This window comes from Triticum dicoccoides, chromosome 5B (genome assembly GCF_002162155.2).
Source record: "Triticum dicoccoides isolate Atlit2015 ecotype Zavitan chromosome 5B, WEW_v2.0, whole genome shotgun sequence".
Classification (NCBI taxonomy): domain Eukaryota; kingdom Viridiplantae; phylum Streptophyta; class Magnoliopsida; order Poales; family Poaceae; genus Triticum; species Triticum dicoccoides.
In genome coordinates this window covers 640,031,737-640,054,098 of record NC_041389.1, presented here as the reverse complement: position 1 = coordinate 640,054,098, position 22,362 = coordinate 640,031,737, and the positions used below count along the sequence as shown (strand labels likewise).

The following is a 22,362-nucleotide window of genomic DNA, read 5'->3' as shown; positions in this document are numbered from 1 at the left end:
CGGCCACCGACATACTTCTTCCTCCTATATATACCCTCGTACCCAGAAAACATTCAGGAAGCCACCGAAACACAATTTCCACCGCCGTAACCTTCTGCATCCGCGAGATCCCATCTTGGAGCCTTCATCGGCGCTCCGCCGGAGGGGGATTCGACCACGGAGGGCTTCTACATCAACACCATAGCCCTTCCGATGAGTTGTGAGTAGTTTACCACAGACCTTCGGGTCCATAATTATTAGCTAGATGGCTTCTTCTCTCTTTTTGGATCTCAATACCATGTTCTCCCCCTCTCTTGTGGAGATCTATTCGATGTAACTCTTTTTGAGGTGTGTTTGTCGAGATCCGATGAATTGTGGGTTTATGATCAAGTTTATCTATGAGAAATATTTGAATCTCCTCTGAATTCTTTTATGTATGATTGAGTTATCTTTGCAAGTCTCTTCGAATTATCAGTTTGGTTTGGCCTACTAGATTGATCTTTCTTGCCATGGGAGAAGTGCTTAGCTTTGGGTTCAATCTTGCGGTGTCCTTTCCCAGTGACAGCAGGGGCAGCAAGGCACGTATTGTATTGTTGTCATTGAGGATAAAAATATGGGATTTATATCATATTGCATGAGTTTATCCCTCTACATCATGTCATCTTTCTTAATGTGTTACTCTGTTCTTATGAACTTAATACTCTAGATGCATGCTGGATAGCGGTCGATGTGTGGAGTAATAGTAGTAGATGCAGGCAGGAGTCGGTCTACTTGTCGCGGACGTGATGCCTATATACATGATCATGCCTAGATAATCTCATAATTATTCGCTTTTCTATCAATTGCTCGACAGTAATTTGTTCACCCACCGTAATACTTATGCTATTTTGAGAAAAGCCACTAGTGAAATCTATGGGGCCCGGGTCTATCTCTTATCATATAAGCTTTCAATCTACTTTTATTTGCATCTTTACTTTTCCAATCTATATCATAAAATATGATACCAAAAATATAGTTATCTTATCATACTATCTCTATCAGATCTCACTTTTGCAAGTGGCCGTGAAGGGATTGACAACCCCTTTATTGCGTTGGTTGCGAGTTCTTTGTTTGTTTGTGTAGGTGCGTGGGACTTTTGAGGAGCCTCCTACTGGATTGATACCTTGGTTCTCAAAATTGAGGGAAATACTTACACTACTATTGTTGCATCACCCTTTCCTCTTCAAGGAAAACCAACCGCAAGCTCAAGACGTAGCAGGCATGTGAAGAGGCTAACGGAGAGGAGCAGGAGACGGAGAAGCTCACCGTGCGGCACGCAAGATGGCCCTTGGGAGATTAGGAGCAGCAGAACGTCGCCGGGGACGAAGGGGATCGCCGGCGACCCGAGGAAGATGACAACGTGTTCGGCGATGCAGAGCTCCTCGACTCCTTCCCATGGCTCCAGAGGACGCGGCAGTCCATGGCGATGCCGACGAGTATGGCCAGGCTGCGTCGAAGGCACGGTGGCCGCGGAGATGACGAAGACGCGACGGAAATGGCGCTCGGAGATGGATGGGGAACAAGGGGGAGAGGCGACGAGCAGGCGGAGAGGGCGAGGGCAATCTGGGAGTGGGTGGAGGTAGGTGGGGGAGGAGGCCTGAGGCATCGAGGGGAGCCTTATCCTCTCGCGGGGGGCATTGCCGGCGAGGTGGTTCGGCGGCGACCAGCCTCCTGCAGCGACGGGGTCAGGGGCACAGAGAATCGACCGGGGAGGGGGAGTGGGCTGGCCAGCTGGAGTGGGACGAGGCCCATGGGAAGGCCAGGGGCTCTCCCACCCCTTTGTTTTTCTTTTTCTTTTCCTTTTTTTGTTTTTCTTTACAGAAAGGGTTTTATAATATTTGGGGGTGCCAAAATGTTTTTTGTAAAATATGGGAATTGTCCACATAAATACAATGCAATGTTTGACACAGCCACAAAAAGTTTGGAAGAAGTTTGAATTAGATGGAATTTGGAAAAGAAATTAATTTGCTGAGTTGGCACTGTTTTAATTTGCTATAGTCCATCTTAGCTTGGAGGTGATGTTGTTTTCCTTAACAATCATTTGTTATGGAATTTTTACTAAATGATGGACTATTTTGCAGCAACTTTTGTGCAACTTCAAAATTCACTTGCAAATTGAATTTGATTCCAAAGTGGAATTTCAAATGAGATTTGAATCAAAGCTGATTAAGCACTGTTTGGAAAAAATGATTAGCTTAATCACAGAGGGTTACTGTAGCATGACACTGGGGTTGTTGCAAATCTCCTCCACTACAAGAAATCTCGTCCCGAGATTTAAGAGGTGGAGTAAGGAGAAAGACTCGGGAAGGACGGAGCTCAACACAAGATAGGTACGTGGGGACTATGTCAGTGAACTTGGCATAGAGGCATCTCTCGAGTTGAAAGTCAAGAAAGTCATCGAGAGCAAGGTGAGGTGCAATAAGAAGCTTCAACCTGGTAGACAATCGTTTGTTGCCTGAAACAAGGGGGTGAAAAGGGTTTAGAGTAATGGGAATAAGTATTGCGTCTGATACCAGAATAGATCGCCTCTCGGAAGGCGGCTCAGGATTTTCATATGAAGCCAAGCGTGAGAAATAACCTTAGAAACAAGGGTGTACAGGAGAGTCGGGTTTCGATCTTGTGAAACTGTGGGTTATGGCCCCACAATGTGCGTTAAAGGTAGGAAGAGTGGTGACATCTTGCACGGTCATGAGGGAAAGGCATGTCAGGGGATAGCCTGTCAGTTATGTCGCCAACAACGTTGGTACCAAGGGCGAGGGACAAAGAGAACCATTTTCCTGCTCGTAAGATGAGGCGGACCAATAGGCAAAGTTCTCGTCCATCGGTGGTTATCGGAATGTCATCAACAATAGCAACAGGGTCTTACTGACAAAAGTTGTACACCGAGGTGCTTACCTAAGCAGGGATTTACCTCTGCTCAGACAAGTTAGATTACAAGAAATGTGAAACAAAACAATGGAAAGGAAAATGGGATTATTATGATAATCGGACCAATGAAAAGGAAAGGTGTTTATACCAAAGTATTTAAGTATAACTTTCCCAAGGAAAGGCAGAGCATGGTAGGGCTCCAAGTATTAAACCATTTAGACAAAGGGGCAAGGAATTTATGAGTAAAATCTACTTAAGCTAGGCGGAGCAACCTCCTGGACCTCCATAGGAACATTTTGCACCTTGGATAGGTGAGATAGAGTAACAACTACTCTTACTCTGTAACCTGTCTGTATTCACAGTAAAAGGTGTCATCCTGCCATCTTCCCCAATGAGTGAAATATTTGTGATTAATGCAGCTTTATCAGAAGGCAAGAATCCACTACCCATTGGAGGGGATGGGATAGACGGACTCCCCCCAACAATGCTACCAATTGAAATTTGGGTCGCCTTCTTCGATAACTTGTCAAACAATTTTGCTGGGTAATAGCCCACCAGTGTTGGGGCCTTATTGAAGCCGTAGTGTATCCACCAATTTCCCGTGGATTTTTCCTGCCATGTAATAGAAGCAATTTGAGTAATGTATGCCACAAATTCAGCAACATGTGATTAGATCATTATGATCAATATGCTTACAATTGGGAAGTATACTAGCAAGATATAGTTAATTACCCTAAACATTTTAATTGTAATCTTTTGACGTACACCATGAACATGAGAGACTGGTTGTATTGTGCCACCCGGAGCGATTTTTGACCCCTTAACAAGCTGGAAACCAGGGCAGTCCATGTCATAGCACCCTGTATGATATGTGTCTCTCTGTTTCACACAAAGTTATATGGTCACTAGATATTCTAGCTTTGTGTGCTACAGTTGAGGGACATAGTTTGAGTGAAAAGGCAGAAGCATACCGTCCAACTCGTGAAGAAGTGAGTATGTGAGTCCCCATATTTTTTTGGGTCAACCTGGGAAGAAACTGATGAGTCATTAAGAGCATTATAAATGGCATCGAGTACGTCCAAATTAATGATGGTAAGATGGCTACAATCTGTAAAAATCAGAATATATGTAAATTACGACTTACTTGCCACCCGACCCAAATTGCATTCTCATCTGTCTTTGGATCACCCTCCATGTTAGCAATCCAAATAGATGTTATGATATGACCAGCACTGATATTGTGTCCGTACACATCCATTGTAGCAGCAAGTCCATAGTAGCTACCGGGATGTGTCCTGTGTGTCGCAAACTGTAGAAGGCAGAAAGTTAAAAACTTTGAAAGTGACGGTAAGAAAACATTGGCTTGTTAAAAGTTCCGGGATAGAGTGACTCACATAAACGATGTCATTGGAACTTTTTGATGGAGAAGCATGTGCATATCATGCCTGTAAGGCTTCAGAGTGAGTATGCAATCCAGATATTGCTTGTTCGGCTTTTGTTGCTTTAAAAAAATTAAAACATGTGGAGAACAAAATATACATTTTAAAGGAAAAACTAAATATGCATAGCTTAAATAGTTATAGCGGGTGACTAAAAAACCTTCTGTGCACAAAATATACATTTTAAAGGTAGAACTAAATACGCATAGCTTAAAATGAAACATGTAGAGTACAAAATATACATTTTAAAGACTAGAAAACAAACTATAATGTGTAAAATCAGCCAATCATGTACCATGCATCGAATCTAAGAGGCACCAGCCCTATCCCCATGCCTTTGTGGCAATCAAACCATGCAGATTTGCCATTCATATAAAAAAACCACTCATACATAGTACAAAGATGAAAATTAGGAAATTAAAAGAAAATCCAGTTCGAATAACCCCAACAACTCCTATACTCCAAATTCCTACACCTTCGCTATGAGAGAAATGGTTGTAGTTCATCACATAGTTGCATTTCTCTATTTTCACCTTCTTTTGGTAAGGAATATTTTTTTTCTATAGAATGAACAATCCTTTCTATTTTCGCTGCTATATCACCCCTTGGTTCGAACTACTAATTACTCAAATTTGTAGGAACAACACGCTTACCTTTTGGTTGGTTGGATGCAATCCACCTCCATGGATTTGGTGAGCAACGAAAACAACATATATGGCAAGAATATGTAATCCTAGATTAAGTTTAGACATGATGAGATGCAAGAGAATTACAAGGGATGAGTCCTTTATATAGATGAATTTCTGGTGGCCATTTATCAGGGAAGAGTGAGTTTCAAATCTCGCAAATAAAGTGGGTACAACTTATATCTTCACATCTCTATTATTGAATACATATGGACGAGATGTAAATGAAAGTTAATAAATGCGAACATTAAAACGAAATATTTATGAATGTGAATACTTTATCTTGCTATATTATCCGGAGATCAAATAACAACAAAGGACAAGTCTGGTCTAATGTAAATGAAAAGGACGAGTCTGGTCTTCTGCTAGCCACTCATTTCAGAAGATATGAAAGAACGTATCCTCTCCGATCCAAATTAACTGTCGCTGCCTTAGTACAATTTTGAAAACGTCCATGCATGTATATCTGCAGAACACGTTTACGTTCTGGTTCCATGGAAAATGTGCATCACAAATCTTCACAAATATGTACACATAAATGTATATGTGTACGCATTAGTTTTTTCAATATCTCACTGTATCTCTAGCGCTGAATACATATGACAAGGTGCAAATGAAAGATAATAAATATGAGCATTAAAAATAAAAAAAATGTGATATTTTTACTAAAATTAGCCAAGACCGGATATTTACAAGGGATGAGTTGTTTATGTTGATCATTTTCTATTAGCAATTCATTAAAAGAAATGTGGATATCAAACAAACCTTCACAAAATGTGCACATTTTTGTTGACACTAGTTTTCAATATATAGCACAACATACATATAGATATGGACAATGTGTAAATGAAGAACAAATATGAACATTAAGCAAACTATTTGGTAAAGGCCAAAGCTTTGTCAGTTACTCAGCTATATAAGTAAAGCAGAGAGAACAATTAATGAGTCCATATAGACAATTTCTACTAGTCCTTTAGTACGGAAGATATGATTCTCAAATCTTCACTAATACGTGCACACGAATATATATGAGTCCCCATTAGTTTTTCAATATTTCACACAACTGATTTATTTCTATCTCTAGCACTGAATACAGATGGAGGTGTAGCCTGGATATCTGCAACTGCTCGTGCTCGAGCTAACGTGGCAGACACCGAAGCGCTCCGTGTCAGGATTTTGGACAATCAGACTGGTAGTTTTTGTCCTCCAGGAATTGCCAACGGCGTCATGAGCCAAGGACAGACTCAACTGACGCTGTTGTCGAAGAACCATTCAATCCGGCTCGATCCTTTCCAGGTGTTGGACTGATGTTAAGGGCTCCAGCATGCAGGCTTTCAGATTCATGGTCCTGGTGACATGTGATCGGAGCATTTTCCCAGGGCTGTCCTGATTTCCTTCAGCATCTCGTCGATCCCGATGTGCCTCCTGCAAAGGGTGGGAAAACAATGGAAATGAGATCTTACAGCGGCAGAAAAGAACAGCTTCTTGCAACACCGAGGAATCTAAAGTGAAAAATGTTCAATTTGTACAACTTGAGGACAGTTGAAGCACTGTTCGAAAAAACTTGTGGTATGAACAGCAATGCAAGCACAAACTTAAGCAAACATTAAACAGGAACAACAGATTAAGTACACTTGCAGTACGCTTGTGTCATTGTGCACAGGTTAACCAAATATCCAATATTATGAGCTGTTTAAGAACACGGTACAACATGTGTTTAGTTGGTCAGGTGAGGAGACTTACAGTACGCTTGCACCGATTACAGCTTGAGGTCTTGGATAGTCCCCAAGTTCCTTATCATCGTCTTCTGACATATGGTGTCTGTTGAAATTTTCATTTAGCTTTTCTTTGCTGGTATTGTTGTCGTGGCATTCTTCACAGCCTGCTGAAGATATTTCAAGTGCTAATGAAGATAACCTATCTTGGGCCTACAAGGAGGAAAACAATTGTTAGGACTCCAACCAATGCCAAGAAAGATCAAACTTTCAGGAGATTGGTTGAAATAGAAAAGTAAAGGCTAAAAACTAGGGAAACCATAGTTTGATTCAAATTAAGTATGAAATTGCACCTTAGGAAGATCAATCTTGTTCAGGACCACAACATAAGGCCGCTCCAGGTATTTGGGGTTATACATCCTTAATTCCTGTACAGAGATGGTTGTTAGATGATCATTCAACACAAAAGCTATAATACTTAAGAAACAAACATAGACATATGATTCAGTTTTTCACAAGACTTGCATTCAAAATATAAGATTTTGCACTCCCTTAGCAAAGCAACTATTATCCTACAAATCCTGCCAAGTTGCCAACTGGGATCTACTCCCTCCGTTCCTAAATATTTGTCTTTCTAGTGATTTTAAAAAGTGACTACATACGGAGCAAAATTAGTGAATCTATACTCTAAAATATTTCTATATACATCCGTATGTGGTAGTCATTTGAAATCTCTAAAAAGACAAATATTTAGGAACGGAGGGAGTAGTACTTAACACTTAACAGCCAACAGAATTGTTGGTGCAAGTTCCGCTACTTCAATCCCTTCCCTTTAGTTCTATTGATTAAACTTCCTATATACAATTGGCAATAAGATTATGCCCCCAACACATGATAAACAAACATGTCAAACTGTCTCACTACTGACGTTAGTGTAACAACAGCTTCCAGGTTCAGGGCTATAACTATGGACAGACTATATAATGAATGTGATCGCAATTTTCAAAACAGAATATGACTTAGGAATGATGAAAGCAATTAGAAATTACATCTCTGACAATCTTATAATCGTTCACAGGGTCATCAGTAGCAGCATCAACGACATGGACAATTACCCTCGTTCTCCTCAAATGTCTCAAGAAATTGCGACCAAGACCCTGCAGTGTAATTAAACCACATGATGAATCCACAGAGGCCAACCACGGGAAGCAACGAGACCTTATCTTCAAACAAATATTTTGCAAATAACACAAAAGAAAGCAGTACCTTGCCCAGATGAGCGCCCTCAATAAGACCTGGCAAATCTGCCAATGTTGCTCCAGAGGAAAACTGCATAGCCCCTAAAGTGGGATCTCCACCAAGCCGGCCAAGATTTGGCATCAATGTAGTGAACGGATAATCAGCAATGTCTGGTCTTGCAAGTGTTATAGCTGATAGAAGTGTTGATTTTCCAGCATTTGGAAGTCCCTGAAAATGCAAATGAAGACGATTAGGCCAACATTGTGATATGCCAAAGAAATAGATCTGAAGCAAGCCGTGAAAACCTGATAATCCAACATTGAACCCTAAAAGTGAAACGGAAAGGACTCCTAGCAATTGCAACCCTTCTAAAGCAGAGCCATCTGATATCTCGACTCTTGGATATAGAAAATGATCTGAACACTTTTTTTCCTTAAAACGAAAAACAAAAGCAAATACACATGAGATGTACGTAGTAGTGCAACACTCTTACCACAAGGCCAACATCTGCAACCACCCTTAAGATTAACTCCAAGCTTATTTCCTCACCAGGCTGGCCATGAGTTAATACCTACAGAAACAAGAGATGATACAAAATCACCAAAAAAAAATGGAGGTGAAAATGGAGAATAGTAGCCACCAAATAAAGATGTCATTTGAAATCTTTGGATAATCCTACACCATACTGATAGAAGTACAGAGCCAAACAACAATGAAGCAGCAAATAAAGATGTCGTTATTTGAAATCTTTGGATAATCCTACACCATACTGATAGAAGTATAGAACCAAACAACAACGAATAGCACCTGTTCAGTGGTTCAAGAGTCCGCACGTACTCATTGGCATTAGTGGCTGAGCATCTGTTGTTTACCGCTCAATTGGTAATTTGCGATAGGCAGAACAACAATTGGATACATGCAAACAGCTAGAGTATTGCTGGACATGTGTGAACTTCGAGTGAAGGCAGAGAACTAGATTACACTATGCTCTCTGATGCACAAGTTTGTTCGTGTGGTATTAGTGTAGCCAGTGGGTATGTATAATTACTACTCCCTCTGTTCACTTTTATAAGACCTTGAAGACATTTCAGACAATGTGCAAAACAGCCTATTTTGAGTTGTCTGAAACGACTTACAAAAGTGAACGGAGGGAGTACTTAAGTTTGGGTGTGTAATTACTAACTAAGTTTGTTCCTACCTTTTTTTTTGACGGGAAGTTTGTTCCTACCTTTTCAATACAATGAGCCACAAAACTTTTGCATTTTCTCAAAAATAAAAATAAACACTTAACAAGCAGTGCACTATAAGAAACACAGAGCATTTATTCCAATCAATCCTTCCCCAATTTAACAACCCCAATAAGACAACTTATTAGTAAAAACAGCATCGAATCTATAACATCAAATCCAGGATTATTTCATAGGTAACAACTTACCTTATCAGTAACATCACGCATGACATTAGGCGATAAAGCCATGGCTTTCCCCCTTTTGTAATCAGGCGCATCAATCAAGCTAATCTGCAGAAGTGAAGTAAATATGTAAAACCATAATAATATTAGCAAGCATATGTATCATACCAAATGAAAAAGAATATCAGAAAACAATGAAAAGTGTCCACTACACTGTTTTACATGAGGTAATCACATACTCAGCTACACTGGAATCTGTTTCAGAGGAATAGGCATGGTTATCATCATCTCAATTAGTCACAGTGACGGATATGTGCAATTGTCTCCATACCCACCTGGTCATATACAAGCTCAGATTTTTCTCTCGGAGCAGCAGCCCTTTAGGACAATTGGGCCAGGGATTTTAACGTGCATTGGAGGTCGTAAGAAACAGCAGATCCGACGGACATAACCGCCTCATCACTAAAACGGATGGCCAAAAATGAAGGAGGCGTGCGAGGGCTGGGATTGGGCTCAATTTTACTGTCCTAAATGCCATCCGTTGGTAACACAATCTTACCCGGTAACAATCTAGTTATAGACTCCGATACAGACCTCAGAATGAACTTTGAGTATAATATCCGATACAGGTTCAGGGGTTGAACGATTCAACTTGAATGAGTTGAAACTACACAAATGCATCTTGACATGTTAAAATTGGTTAACTACGATACTTAGCAAGCACTTTACACAGTTTTCCTGCAAGTGCCATAAACCAGAGCATCATCATGAAATGGTTACTAAGCTCTTTAGTATCTGTGCTGTCCATAAGGAATAACTTTGGTCTGCTATTGCTAAAGCAAAACCCATGGCTCCTAGCATAGTTGTCGAAATGTTTGCTAAGTGTCGTACGCGTTTGGAGACAGAAATTCAGTCATTCTGTGTTAACATTCTAACACGACAATATAGCATAACATCTACCAACTCACCCCGCCCTGTCCACCCCTAGCGACGAGCACCTCATCACCAGGATGAGCCAAATCGGCAAGAACAGACCCTTTCTTGCGCCTCACAACTGTACCTGCAATTCAGTGAGCAGGCAAGGCATCAGAGTCGAACACCTAACCTCACAGAGCGACAGAGCAAAAATAATAATAATGCTCCGCGTTCACAGCACCAGGGCTACAAACCTACAGGCACGGGTATCCTGAGCGTCTCCCCGGCGAAGCCGTTGTGCATCCGGGAGCTGAGGGTGCCGGTGGCCCCGACGTTGCCGCCCCTCTTGGCGCAGTGCCGGGCCTTGGCGTGGAACCCCAGCAGCGACTCCTCCGCCTCGTCGGCGTAGAGCACCACGTCGCCGCCGTGCCCGCCCACGGGCAGCGACACCGACCCATCGTAGTTCCGCTTGAACGACACCTTCTTCCCGCTGCCCTTCTTGGCCTTGCCCTTGTCGGCGGCTCTGCCGCCGCCGCCGCGGGTCTTGGCGGGGGCCGCGTCCGCGGAGGGGCCCGGCGGCATGTTGAGGACGGCGCCGTGGCCGCCGTCCCCCGCGCGCACGCTGACGACGGCGTGGTCGAAGTACTTGTGCGCCTCCTTGGCCAGCGCCTGCGGCGGCGGGCCCGCGTTCGCGGTCGGGGGCGCCTTGGCCCTGGCCGCGGCTGACGCCGCCCGGCACGCCACCGCGATGGGCCTGCGCCTCCTGCTCGCCGCGGCGTGCAGGGCGTCCCCGAGGAGGTCCGGCTGGAGAAGCGGGTGATGGTGCGCGCCGCCGGAGAAGACGGCGCGGCGGTGGTGGCTGGCCGCGTGGGAGGGGAGGAGAAGCGTCGCCATTGCGGTGCTGCTGCTGCTGCTGCTGCTGCCACTGGTGGTGGTGTCAATCAGTGTAGCGCCGGGGGTGGGGATAAGCCGCGGGGTTTAGTTATGGGCCGGTGATTGAGGTGCGGCCCGGCATGTAAGATGGGCTCGTACCGGGCCAATATGCGACGACGTCGGTGCTCGTACGATGGGCCTTAGTTTGAGTTGTTTTTCGTCAAAAAAAACAGTTTGAGCTTTTTTCCTAGTCGAAGGGAATTCACTTGAAACCCTGTTTCTTTTCTTTCTTTCTTCCCCCCAAAAAAAAGAAAAAAACATGGTATCCTGTTTGTCTAGTCAATGAAGAAAGGGCATTTAAGCTCACTCACAAATGTCCATGTCAACACGAAGGGGGAAGGAAAAAAGAAGAGAGAAAAATGACTCCCTCTAACAGGTAGGTCCACATGGATATGCAAAGTCGCAAACTGGCCGAATGCCAGACTCTAGAAGAGACTCTCAATACAGGTTCGTTCTACATCAAACTGGAAACAGCAATGTACATCCACCGCGTCACATGCGTGAAGAGATGGAGGACTTCCGCCCAGATCGCCTTCGCCTTCACCGCCGTCGCCGCTTCGACTGCACCTGCTGAACGTAGTGCAGAGATCAATTAGTCACAACACACACACACACACACACACACACACACACACACACACACACATATAACGGACATGTCGACGGAAACATCATGCCAGCGGTTGTTTTCAATTACATCGAGTTTCGATGTCATTCCTATATACTAGTACCTCTATTCCTAAATACAAGTCTTTTTAGACATTTCAATAAGAGACTACATACGGATGTATATGGACATATTTTAGAGTGTAGATTCACTCATTTTGCTTCGTATGTAGTCTTTTATTGGAATCTCTAAAAGGACGTATATTTAGGAACAAAGGGAGTAGTATAATTCATGTGTTTCTTCTACTCATGTATTTCCATGTGTTGGGTCCCAACGGCCAATGGGCCCCTACTCTTAAGCAGTTATTATATGTAAAAAGGACAGACCCGGTGCTAGAAGGTCCCACGCCATGTGGGGTCTGGGCAAGGATTATACCAGGCAAGCCTTACCCCTGCACAGTGCAATGCAGAGAGGCCGAACCAGGACCTCTTGGGCTCTTGGCACAAGTGGGGAGTACTTCACCACTACGCCAGGTCCATCCTTCTTTAAAGCAGTTATATGTACCTCCAACAAGGCAACAATACATGACGGATATCTCAAAAAGAAAGAAAATACAAGGCAGCTGGGAAATGCAACACTACAGACTGTTGGGAAATGGAATTGCAGACTGTTGGGAAATGCAAGATCATCTCTGCCTACTTCCACTAAACTAGAATAACCTTTGAACCGCTGGTTTTGTTTGTGATACAAATGAAGAACCGACGCAGCAACAATTTAATCAATCAAAGCATCAGATTAATTACCTTCTCATCTGATTCGCCTGTAGATTCATGCGAATTTTCATTCTTGACTCCATTTCCATTTCCATTTTCAGCAACACAACCTTCGCATGTAAAATTCTCAAGTTTCTTTGCTTCTTTGATTGTCTTTCCAATACAAGCAGGGTGAAACCTGGGAGGGCACAATGTTTCAGGGCATCGACAAGATATTCTGAAACTGCTGTTGAAAGATACGAGTTTGCCAAAATTCTCAAAAAGCTGAAAGTGCTACAGAGAGGCTGATACATGAAAATGGATGATGTATGTGAAGACTTTATAATGTTCTCAACTCACTATCTTATTGGAATTTATAAATCGAATTTGCTTTGCGTACGACTAACTTTATCGTATTTGCGTACGGCATGGTGATCCTGCGTCTGTTCCTAAAGTAATGACTTGATCCAAGGGTGACTGACTAGTGTCGTACGGCATCGGATGGAAAGTTGTCGTACGTGTAGCACTGCTGTTTATAAATATCATTAAGCAATGGTTACTTAAAATTCTGTGAAAAGGAGTAATCAACTTTTTACTTGCAGACAATAAATGCATGTGAAGAATGTACAATCTATGGAAAGTCAAGAACTCAAAAGCGCAACTCACTCAGGTGGATATCACAAAAAATGGAATCGCTATCTATTTCGATCAAAAAGCCAGGAATTAGACTATGCAACACTACAGCCCAAAATGAACTATTAGTACTCAAATTTTCTCTGATGTTCAGTATCAGACTATCAAATTGCAGTAACCAGTGGTAGATTAACTTATTAGCCTACTAAGAGCCTTCTTTATCAGTTGTGTAGTTTGCCCCTGTGAAATTTAGTTGCTTCGCTGCTAGTGAGGACCATGCTTTTACGAAGGTAATAGGATGCTCAACATCTTGACTTCATTGAATGACACAAATGCAAGACAGCCTCCGTGTTACTACCGTTCTGATATAGAGAAATTAAATGAATGCATAACCTGAAACTTACCAATCAGAGCATTCCTCACACTGGATCATAAGATCGTCAGGGTTGTATGGCATCTCACACTTACAAAACCTGGTATTGTTACAACAAGAGATGGAAAGGCAGTTAATTATTTCAATAAAAAAACTAAACATGTTTTGTCTGTCATAAAAGAGAGATACAATGTATCCCAAAAGGTAATATGCATGCTAGTCAAAAAGAGCACTATAAGAGAGCAAAGATATAGTTTGGCCAAAATCAACAAGACAGGTCTTATAAAGGCTTCCCTGAGACTCAGACGTTGCAGCAACAGTACTGGTAAATCATGTACCTAGTTCAATCTGGCACAACAGAACATATCCAACACACAGTGAATCATGTCCCAAAAGGACTAATAGGGTTACAGTAGAGAGTATCTCCTATAAACTCATCTCTCATGGAATCATGGTAACGAGAGAACAAATTATAAATTATCAACCATGGGAGCACAAAGCCAAAGGTTTTGGAGGGAAAAAACAATAGGTTGATTCATGGAGGAAAACCATAAGTACTCCCTCCGTCCGGAAATACTTGTCGGAAGAATGGATGTATCTAGACACAATTTAGTTTTAGATACACCCATTTTCATCCGTTTCTTCGACAAGTATTTCCGGACGGAGGGAGTAAGAAACAATGACTCACTCAACGCCATCAAATGAAATGACTACTTTGCTCAACTGCCTTCAGTATCAAACTAATTGTCTAAAGATGCTAGCAAAATATTGAAATTTATGAAGTAGTAAGATATGATATAGAAAAACAGAGGTTCGCTTAAATTCTTACACAGCAATGCGATCAGGCACAAAGCTGCCTGTGATTGACTTGTACTCGAAGCGGCAAAAATAGTCCTCAGGATTGACAGCAGAAAGCTTGGTGTAGTCCCGGAAGCTGTAGACGTTGCACTTGCACTCTATGGTGTCAGCACTCTGCACATCTTGGTGGTCAGAGAGGAACACCTCCTTTTCGCCATGGAATGGCCTGCGCCCACCAATGGACTCCTCCGGTCGGTAGTACCAGCGCACTTTAACCTTGACATTTGCGCCCCGAGGTCCTGCTGCCTCGATTTCCTCAATCTTGGCCACATACGGAGGCTTTGATGTGTCGGGCGCCTTCATCAGCACAGAGTCCCCAGCTGAAACAAAACACACCATGGGCTTAAATGCTAAGCTAAAACTGGAAAGTGGTACTAACAAGACTAGGATAGCGATGTTTAATTGCCCCAGAACTGATATGGCACAAGGTTATCACACTTTACGGCGAACTATTGCCGCCGACATCCTGAACTGAGGAATTTCAGCACAAGAAATACAAGGTGTGCAGCCTAGGATCAGCCTCCACATAACCTCCCATCATAATCCTTTTGGCTCGGTTAGCAAAAGGACTTACATTGTACCCAAAGATAAGCTTTTAGGGTTTCAGCCGACAGAGCTACTCTTAAGTCCTCCAGCTCCATGTGCATACTCGGGAGTGAGTGTTAATCCGAATGATATAAAGAAGACACTAACTAACCCTGCTAAAGCCCAAATCCAGCTTAACCCCAGTTCTGGACTGACAGTGCCTTCCCCGAATGTTCAAGGGTAAGTAGATTAAGAAACCAAAGCGGTAAAATTAAAGAAGACACCAGGATTTACAGCATGCTAGGACCATTTCAGGATGTACGGCATGCTAGCACCAGATATATTTTTCCCAGGGGGGGAGTGCAGATTCTGCATCTGGCATGACCCCGGCCCCCCAAACCCGTCGAAATCGGAGCAATCCCGCCCGGGCACCCGAAAATCCGCCGAAAAAATCTCGGAAGCAAACTAGACCGGACCGGACTGGAATCACGAACGGAGAAATCGGGGGGAGGGGAGGGGAGGGAGGGGAGGGCTCACGGCGGATGACGCCGTCGGATCCCTTGATGGTGTAGGACTCCAGGATCCGCCTGGGCGTCCGCGGCGTCTTCCCCGGCGTCTTTGACATGGGCGGCGGCGGCGGATTGGGAGGCGGCGGCGGCGCAGCTCCGACGAGGGGAGGGGGTGGGGGGATGGGAATGGGAATGAGCGAGCTCTCTCTTTTTTTTCTCTCTCTCTCTCGGCCCTGCGCGAGCCCGACGAGCCCCCTTTATTTTCTCCCTCTCTGCGTGTGACTGTGCGCGTGTGTGTCTCTCGCTCTCGTCCTCTTTCGATCTCCCTGGACTCCAACAGGGCTCCACCATGCGTCGCGGCCGGCCACCGGCGCTCCTCCGCCGTCCGATCCGGGGGGTGGGGCCCCCCATTGTCGCCATCGGACGGCGGTCAGTAGTCGATGGTGACCTGCTGGGAATTTAGATCATTTAGATCACTAAACGATCTGTTTCATTTGAACAAAACGAAACGTCCAACTTTTGAACGGATATATTTCACCGTGAATTCGGTTTTCTCTGGTTTGGACAAGCTTCCTGTGTTCCAAACAGGGCCTTTAGCGATGGACATGGCGCATTTTTAGTAGAGGCGTATGAAGAATCAGTTGTTAAACATCTGTATCTAGGCATGTTTTACCGTTAGATACATCGTTGTCTACAAAAATCTAAAGCGAATAATTTGGGTTGGAGATAATATATGCAAGTTGGCTGAATTTGCAATTTGGCTAAGTTGATTATGTGTGGGTGGGTGGGGAGGGGGGGCGGTTTGAGGACCAAAGCTGGAAGAAAAAGAAAGAAAGACTGTTGAATATTAATCTAACTAGCGCGTCGCATTTGTGTGCTGAAGGCAAACTGACTGGAGTGAGAACCTCCCAAACCTACAAAAGGAGCCTTTTGCTGCAATTGAAAGCGCGTTATATCGACTAGAGAGGGGTGAATAGGCGATTCTTACAAATTCATCACTGAGGAATTCCTAGATGAAGAAGTTCCTAAGCAATGACACACTAGCAGCGGAATAATTACTCAGGTACTCAGGTATAAACATAACAGAGCAACAGTATAGTCATCATGATGAAATAAAAATAAGCACAGAGTACAGATAGCATGAAAACGGGATAAGCAGGCTGAAGACTTTGAGACTGGAGAAATATGATTGAGGAATTAGAGAAAGTCGTCAGTCAAAGTCTTCAAACAGTAATGATCAGGTTCATCAACACATGAATGAGGAAATGAAAGGGTTGAGAAAATAAAACCAGTTGGCTTGGTGAAGACAATGATTCGGTAGACTAGTTCCAACTGTTGTGACAGTATGTCTGGTTGGAGTGGCTGAGTATTTAAACTCGAGGACACACAGTCCTGACACACAGTCCTTACTATATTCTCCTTGAGCTAAAGTCACGCAGACCTCGCCCAGTCACCCGTGGTAAGTCTTCAGGTGACTTCCAAACCTTCACAGACTTGGACACTCGGCGATCCACAATTTCTCTTGGATGTTCAGACCATGACGCCTAACCGTTTGGAGGATGCACAGTCCTCAAAGGTAACACGTGTCGGTTCCACACAGGAACAATGTTTTCAGTGATGCTCAATCACTTTGGGTTTGTAGGTGTTTGGGTTTGAGTTTTGGGTTTTTCCTCACTTGATGATTTTTGCTCAAAGTCCTCGGAGGATGGGATGCTCTCAATGACAAATATCAGTTTCTCTCGGAGCAGCCAACCAGCTAGTGGTTGCAGGGGGATGACTATTTATAGCCTACGGAGCAGCTCGACATGATAAGACATAAATGCTCTTTAATGATATGACTGTTAGGTGGGTAGATATTTTGGACAGCTGGCGCATAGCACAGCAACAGTCAGAAATATGAGGTTCAAATTCCTTAGGATTATCATGTTCCTCACTGTGTAGGCAATCCGCACTGACAAATTCCTAATTCCTCAGTCAGAACAAATTCCTTAGAGACCAGAAGATCTACGTCTCTGTCACTGAAGAAATTGACTGAAGTGATATGAGATTTTCAATGGCTTCACTCGAAAGGATTGGGTAGGTGTAGGATTTTGAACTGATATGAGATTTTCAATGGCTTCACTCGAAAGGATTGGGTAGGTGTAGGATTTTGAGATGAGCATCACTTGGAAATCAGTTTTCTTAGTATTACCTCGACCCCCTTTAATAGTACGGTGTTTCCTATGACTCAAGAAGGAGAAGAAACTACTAAAATAAAAGTCTTCACGCTCCATAATCCTCGCATGAATATTCAAGTCTTCAAGGTCACACCATTCTTCACTTTCAAAGTCTTCAGGAGACCAAAGTCTTCAGCTGAAGACATTCATTTTTAGGGGTCAACTTTGATCGTAAATATCAAACTCCTCATCGACTTATAGAGTCTGTATACACTCACAAACATATTAGTCCCTTAATCTATAAGTCTTCAATACACCAAAATCACTAAGATGCACTAGATGCACTTACAAACGTTATCATAGATAGTAAGATCAACTATTTATCTATACTAGACAATACCACGCACATTGCAGCGGGATGGTAGCGTAATAAACAATTTGAAAGAGAGGGGTGAAAGGAGAAAAAGAGTAAGAAAATAAAAATAAGAACTATTTTGCAGCAGAAGATGAATTGGATTTAATGTGTAATTCTGAAATAGAGTAGTGAGGATGACTCTCTCCCCGCACGTTGCTGCGGTAACTTTGTTAAAAAATGTGTAAGTAGTTGACAAAAATAACTAAATCTAATGAAAAGAAAGTATAAGCTTGAAAGTCAATAAAAGAAAATGTCTAAAATAGAATATATGATGACTAAGTGATGACTAACATGAATATATGATGTGGCAGCATTACATGAATATATGATGTGGCAGCATTAGACTAATGCAAAAAAATTGTAATTTATAAGTTAAATGCATGACTCGCTTATGTGGCAGATTTTGCATGGCTTAGTGGGAGAGAAGACTTAAATTCATTGCTTAGTGGGATGATGAAGTGGACACTTTGCATGTTGAGAGAATTGGGACCAACCTTTTAAGAATGTAAGATTTGATTACAATTAAATATGTCATTTCGAACAAACATGTTAATGATGACTAACATGAATATATGATGTGACCGCATTACATGAATAGACTAATGCAAAAAAAATGTAATTTATAAGTTAAATGCATGACTCGCTTATGTGGCAGATTTTGCATGGCTTAGTGGGAGAGAAGACTTAAATTCATTGCTTAGTGGGATGATGAAGTGGACACTTTGCATGTTGAGAGAATTGGGACCAACCTTTTAAGAATGTAAGATTCGATGGGTCACGCTACGCGTCCGCCGACAGATAGCTAGAAAACATCCACCGCTTTGCTGGCCGTTCGATGGATGCGGGGATGTCCATCCTATTAACCCACATACAAGCGCCACCTCCCTTTTGCAACAAGGGCGGTGTTGCGGAACAAGTCCTGCAACAGGATGCTTGTTGCAAAACGTCGGAACCGCTATTTACTTTTCTGAAACACACAGTCTGTGTTGCAGTTGTTTTTTTTGCAATTGAAGTCTTGTTTCAGTTTTTTTTATAACTGAGGTTTGTTGAAAAAATTGTCTTCACTTTTTTGTAACATATATTATGTTACAGGAGAAACTTCTGCAGCATTGGACTTGTTGCAGAAAAATTAGAGAAGGGTCTCGAGGAGTCAGGGGCACATGTCACGTGGGGCACGTGTCGTACCAGCGAACATGTGCTTTCTGTTGCAAGTCGTCAGATCCATTGTATCTCATGGCTTAGTGTTGTCCTCATTTCTGAAACAGAGAGTGTGTTGCAAGTTTCCTTTTGCAACACAAGTCTTGTTGCAAAAATATTTGCAACGAGGTTAGTGTTGCAAAAATATTTTTTGCAGGAGAGGTCTTGTGGTTTTTTTTTTGCAATAGAGGTCTTGTTGCATATATTTTTTGCAACACGCGTCTTGTTGCATATTTTTTTTCCGTATCCACTTTTTTGCAACACCGGTGTTGTTGCGGAAGATACTTTTGCAACACAGATGTTATTGTAGAAAAATTACAGTAAAGATGTAGTTGCGGGCCACGCATGGGACACGCGTCACACACTCAAGGCGGCGGACGCGCGGTGTTGGATCAACGGGCTGTTCACAAGCTTTTCCCATATTCTATTAGCAAAAAACTATTTATCTATATAGGATGACCTAGAAAATCTATATATAACTAAAGTAAATTTGGACACAATCCGGTCCCAATTAACGCGCTGAGGCCGTCTAGATTTGGCAACTACTCCCTCCTTCTCTTATATTATGGGATGGAGAGAGTAGTTTCTAAGACAGGCAAAAATACCATTATCGCTCATCTATCTAGTACTCCTTCGTTTTTATTTACTCCACATATTAAGTTTGTCTATAGTCAAACTTTATATACTTTCAACAAGTTTGTAGAAAAATATATTAACATGTACACCATCAAATATAATATCATTGGATTCATCATTGCAACTACTTTCACATCATATAAATTTGTTACTGTAAATGTTCATAATGTTACTATAAGTTTGACTTCAATCAAAGAACTACTCCCGCTCATTGTGGGACGGAGGGAGTACTTGCTTATAAGAAAGCACACTCCGCACCTGATATGTTCCTCACACCACCGACAATCTGGAAACAACATTAATTACATTAATCCTGATTTGGAAACAACATTAATTGCAATTAATCTTGGATTCAACACTAATTGCAGCACGATTACTGTTAGATGTACAAGGTTATGAGAAGATGCACAAGTTAAAGACAAGGTTAAGGCACAAGGAATCACAAGGAGACCCCCCAAGTCCCCAATCCAAACTCAAGCCCGGTGTGCTGCAGCTACAGCTCCACAAGGCCCTTGATGCAGTAGGTGCCCACGAGGAACCACCCGGTCATGACGGCTGCGAAGGCGAGGAGACCGAGCAAGAACGTCGTGCCGCCGAGGAGAACGCCAAGGGCGAGCACCACAACGAACGGCGCCAGGGTCTTCACCACGGCTCCCGCGCTCACCCAGCGGCCCCGAAGGAACATCACCGCGGCCAGGCTCACCACGTTCCACTTGTCGTGGCCGGCGTAGAAGAGCCGGTTCAGGTTGTTGGCGACGAAGGAGTGGCAGTTGCAGGTGAACAGGTTGTAGTTCCTGTTCTGAAACTCCTGCACGCCTTTCCTCAGAGCACCATCCCATGTCGTCTCTGCGCCGGTGTCAAGAAGTTTATAGCACTGCGTGTGACAAGAGATTAACGGCTTGTGAGTAATAGTATGATTTGAGATTTGAATGCTGCGTAAATATTAGTATATAAACCACAAAGTACAGACCTCATCACCATTTAATTGGATGTAGCGTGTAACAGCTCCAAAGGCAAAGTTGTCAACTGACACGAAATTTGGACCGGCAAAGTCCAAGATTACACCATCTTCTCTGCAAATGCCAATGTGACCGATAAATGGCATCAGCCATGTGATGAAGGGTATGGGAGTCCACACTATGCAACAAGGAAACCGAGCTCTTCTTGGGTCGATTGGACTAAGCTGGCTTCTTTCAGCTTCCATCAGCTCACTCCAGTTCAAGCTGCTGGTCCAGATGCAAGGGAGAACTGCACCAGAGCAATGTTGCAGAAAAAATAGCATCAGAAGAAGAATGCACATTCGTGCTGTCAGGAATACAAGAAAAACACATGAAATGGATGCGAAGTACTTGACATTTATAATGGCCTGCACATGCAGAATTGAAGAAGTTCTATTCAACAAGGAGCATAAAGCAAGTGCAAGAACTTAAATCCACAAGCAGCATTTAGGCAGGCAGATGTTCTTATTTTGAGAAATAAATCTACCTTTGTATTTTAATGGTCAAATGTTGTCTCAAATGAACCATAAGAATAATAGCACCTTTAGACCAAATGGTTACTGCAAGTGTGATGTACCAATATAAAATAGAAGGGAATACTTAAGATGCTGAAATAATAACACAAACAACACGAACACAGCACAGTTGCAGTAAATCTATTCTACTCTAGATATCTATTAAGTTGAGGAGAACTGCCAAGCAAAAATGTTGCGGACTAACTTGATTGCTGCTACTGACAGGCTGGTGCCAAAAATGCACCTAAACCACATAAGGAAATTACCATACTATTTCCTATCGCTATGCCGTGTAAGACAAAAGGATGCTCCTGTTTTCTGAAGAAGCGCGAGTTCAGTCATAATGTTTCTCCCTGCATTGTCATCCCAAAGTGATTTCTACAATCCTCTTTATGACTGAACCAAAATTTATCACAGTAATAAGGTCAGATATTCTGTGTAATTCTCTAATTAGGCTTTTTAACACACTTGTTTTTGTCAAGATTACTATAACAGTCAATCACTCAAGAAATATATTAGGCCTTAAATCATGTCATTTTGCACACGGATCCACCTAGGTGATCCCTCACGAAGCTTTCTTCCACATATCTAATCTACTTTTTTTTTTTTGCGGGTGTATCTAAACTACTCTAATATTTGGAATCAACGAAGACGGAAACCCACTGTGGTTAAGGAGATTTAACATGATTGGGAGGCACATTCTGGAAAAACCAGCATACCTCAACACAATTTCTATCTGATTTGAATTCCAATTCTGCTCCCGCACATCCAGTCCCACAGGAGACGGGACACAGGATAATGCCTATTCGCCAAATCCAAGACCAACAAAGGACCTGGTCCATTGGCTGTTTCGCCGATCCAAGAGAACCAAGGAAACCCCAAATCCCTAACTGAACCAGTACATTCGAGACAGCCAAGAACATCTCCGATACGGAGCTTACTCTGGGATTCAGGAAAAACTGGA

At 42.8% G+C, this 22,362-nt stretch overlaps 4 protein-coding genes across 6 annotated transcripts in view; all 4 read right to left on the bottom strand.

Moving 5' to 3' along the window:
• Positions 1-2,943: 2,943 nt before the first annotated feature.
• LOC119306473 lies at positions 2,944-5,068 on the bottom strand. 2 transcript variants are annotated; one of them, XM_037582681.1, is made up of 6 exons: positions 4,979-5,068; positions 4,281-4,331; positions 4,031-4,195; positions 3,858-3,911; positions 3,619-3,765; positions 2,944-3,498 (listed from the first exon to the last, which is right to left on the bottom strand). In XM_037582681.1, exons 3-6 carry the CDS (start codon positions 4,142-4,144, stop codon positions 3,145-3,147), a joined length of 669 nt encoding a protein of 222 aa, XP_037438578.1. In that variant the 5' UTR covers positions 4,145-4,195; positions 4,281-4,331; positions 4,979-5,068; the 3' UTR covers positions 2,944-3,144. The 2 variants fall into 2 exon arrangements, with proteins under 2 accessions (XP_037438578.1, XP_037438579.1); XM_037582682.1 differs by lacking the exon at positions 4,979-5,068 and having other exon boundaries at positions 4,281-4,413.
• Positions 5,069-5,889: 821 nt separating this feature from the next.
• Positions 5,890-11,218, bottom strand: LOC119312256 (probable GTP-binding protein OBGC2). Its single transcript, XM_037587981.1, has 9 exons — positions 10,546-11,218; positions 10,345-10,436; positions 9,401-9,484; positions 8,459-8,536; positions 7,993-8,193; positions 7,776-7,883; positions 7,080-7,154; positions 6,755-6,939; positions 5,890-6,436 (listed from the first exon to the last, which is right to left on the bottom strand). The coding sequence occupies exons 1-9, from the start codon at positions 11,183-11,185 to the stop codon at positions 6,352-6,354; spliced, it is 1,548 nt and encodes a 515-aa protein (XP_037443878.1). The 5' UTR covers positions 11,186-11,218; the 3' UTR covers positions 5,890-6,351.
• Positions 11,219-11,498: 280 nt separating this feature from the next.
• On the bottom strand, positions 11,499-15,687 carry LOC119312257 (chromatin remodeling protein EBS-like). Of its 2 annotated transcripts, none has more exons than XM_037587983.1 (5): positions 15,510-15,687; positions 14,419-14,767; positions 13,621-13,689; positions 12,635-12,782; positions 11,499-11,791 (listed from the first exon to the last, which is right to left on the bottom strand). In XM_037587983.1, the coding sequence occupies exons 1-5, from the start codon at positions 15,595-15,597 to the stop codon at positions 11,765-11,767; spliced, it is 681 nt and encodes a 226-aa protein (XP_037443880.1). In that variant the 5' UTR covers positions 15,598-15,687; the 3' UTR covers positions 11,499-11,764. The 2 variants fall into 2 exon arrangements, with proteins under 2 accessions (XP_037443880.1, XP_037443879.1); XM_037587982.1 differs by having other exon boundaries at positions 11,499-11,794; positions 15,510-15,686.
• Positions 15,688-20,174: 4,487 nt separating this feature from the next.
• The window catches only part of LOC119312255 (protein RTE1-HOMOLOG-like), a 2,831-nt gene continuing 643 nt past the window's right edge, over positions 20,175-22,362 (bottom strand). Inside the window, exons 2-3 of the mRNA XM_037587980.1 lie at positions 20,856-21,133; positions 20,175-20,759 (exon numbers count right to left, since the gene is read on the bottom strand). Coding sequence (XP_037443877.1) covers positions 20,379-20,759; positions 20,856-21,089 — 615 coding nt within the window. The 5' untranslated portion in view covers positions 21,090-21,133 and the 3' untranslated portion in view covers positions 20,175-20,378. The remainder of the gene's footprint in view (positions 20,760-20,855; positions 21,134-22,362) is intronic.

Bases quoted from the DNA above. Each gene is read 5' to 3' on its own strand.
- LOC119306473 (XM_037582681.1), bottom strand. From the start codon at position 4,144: ATGGATGTGTACGGACACAATATCAGTGCTGGTCATATCATAACATCT. The intron at 3,766-3,857 runs GTATGCTTCTGC...TGTGTGAAACAG, and splicing joins ACTTCTTCACGAGTTGGACG to AGAGACACATATCATACAGG. The intron at 3,499-3,618 runs GTAATTAACTAT...ATTACATGGCAG, and splicing joins TTACAATTAAAATGTTTAGG to GAAAAATCCACGGGAAATTG.
- LOC119312256 (XM_037587981.1), bottom strand. From the start codon at position 11,185: ATGGCGACGCTTCTCCTCCCCTCCCACGCGGCCAGCCACCACCGCCGC. The intron at 8,537-9,400 runs GTAAGTTGTTAC...TTGTTTCTGTAG, and splicing joins TGCGTGATGTTACTGATAAG to GTATTAACTCATGGCCAGCC. The intron at 7,155-7,775 runs GTAATTTCTAAT...ATCTCTGTACAG, and splicing joins ATTATAAGATTGTCAGAGAT to GAATTAAGGATGTATAACCC.
- LOC119312257 (XM_037587982.1), bottom strand. From the start codon at position 15,597: ATGTCAAAGACGCCGGGGAAGACGCCGCGGACGCCCAGGCGGATCCTG. The intron at 13,690-14,418 runs GTAAGAATTTAA...TAACAATACCAG, and splicing joins GTGCCTGATCGCATTGCTGT to GTTTTGTAAGTGTGAGATGC. The intron at 12,783-13,620 runs GTAAGTTTCAGG...GTGCCCTCCCAG, and splicing joins TGTGAGGAATGCTCTGATTG to GTTTCACCCTGCTTGTATTG.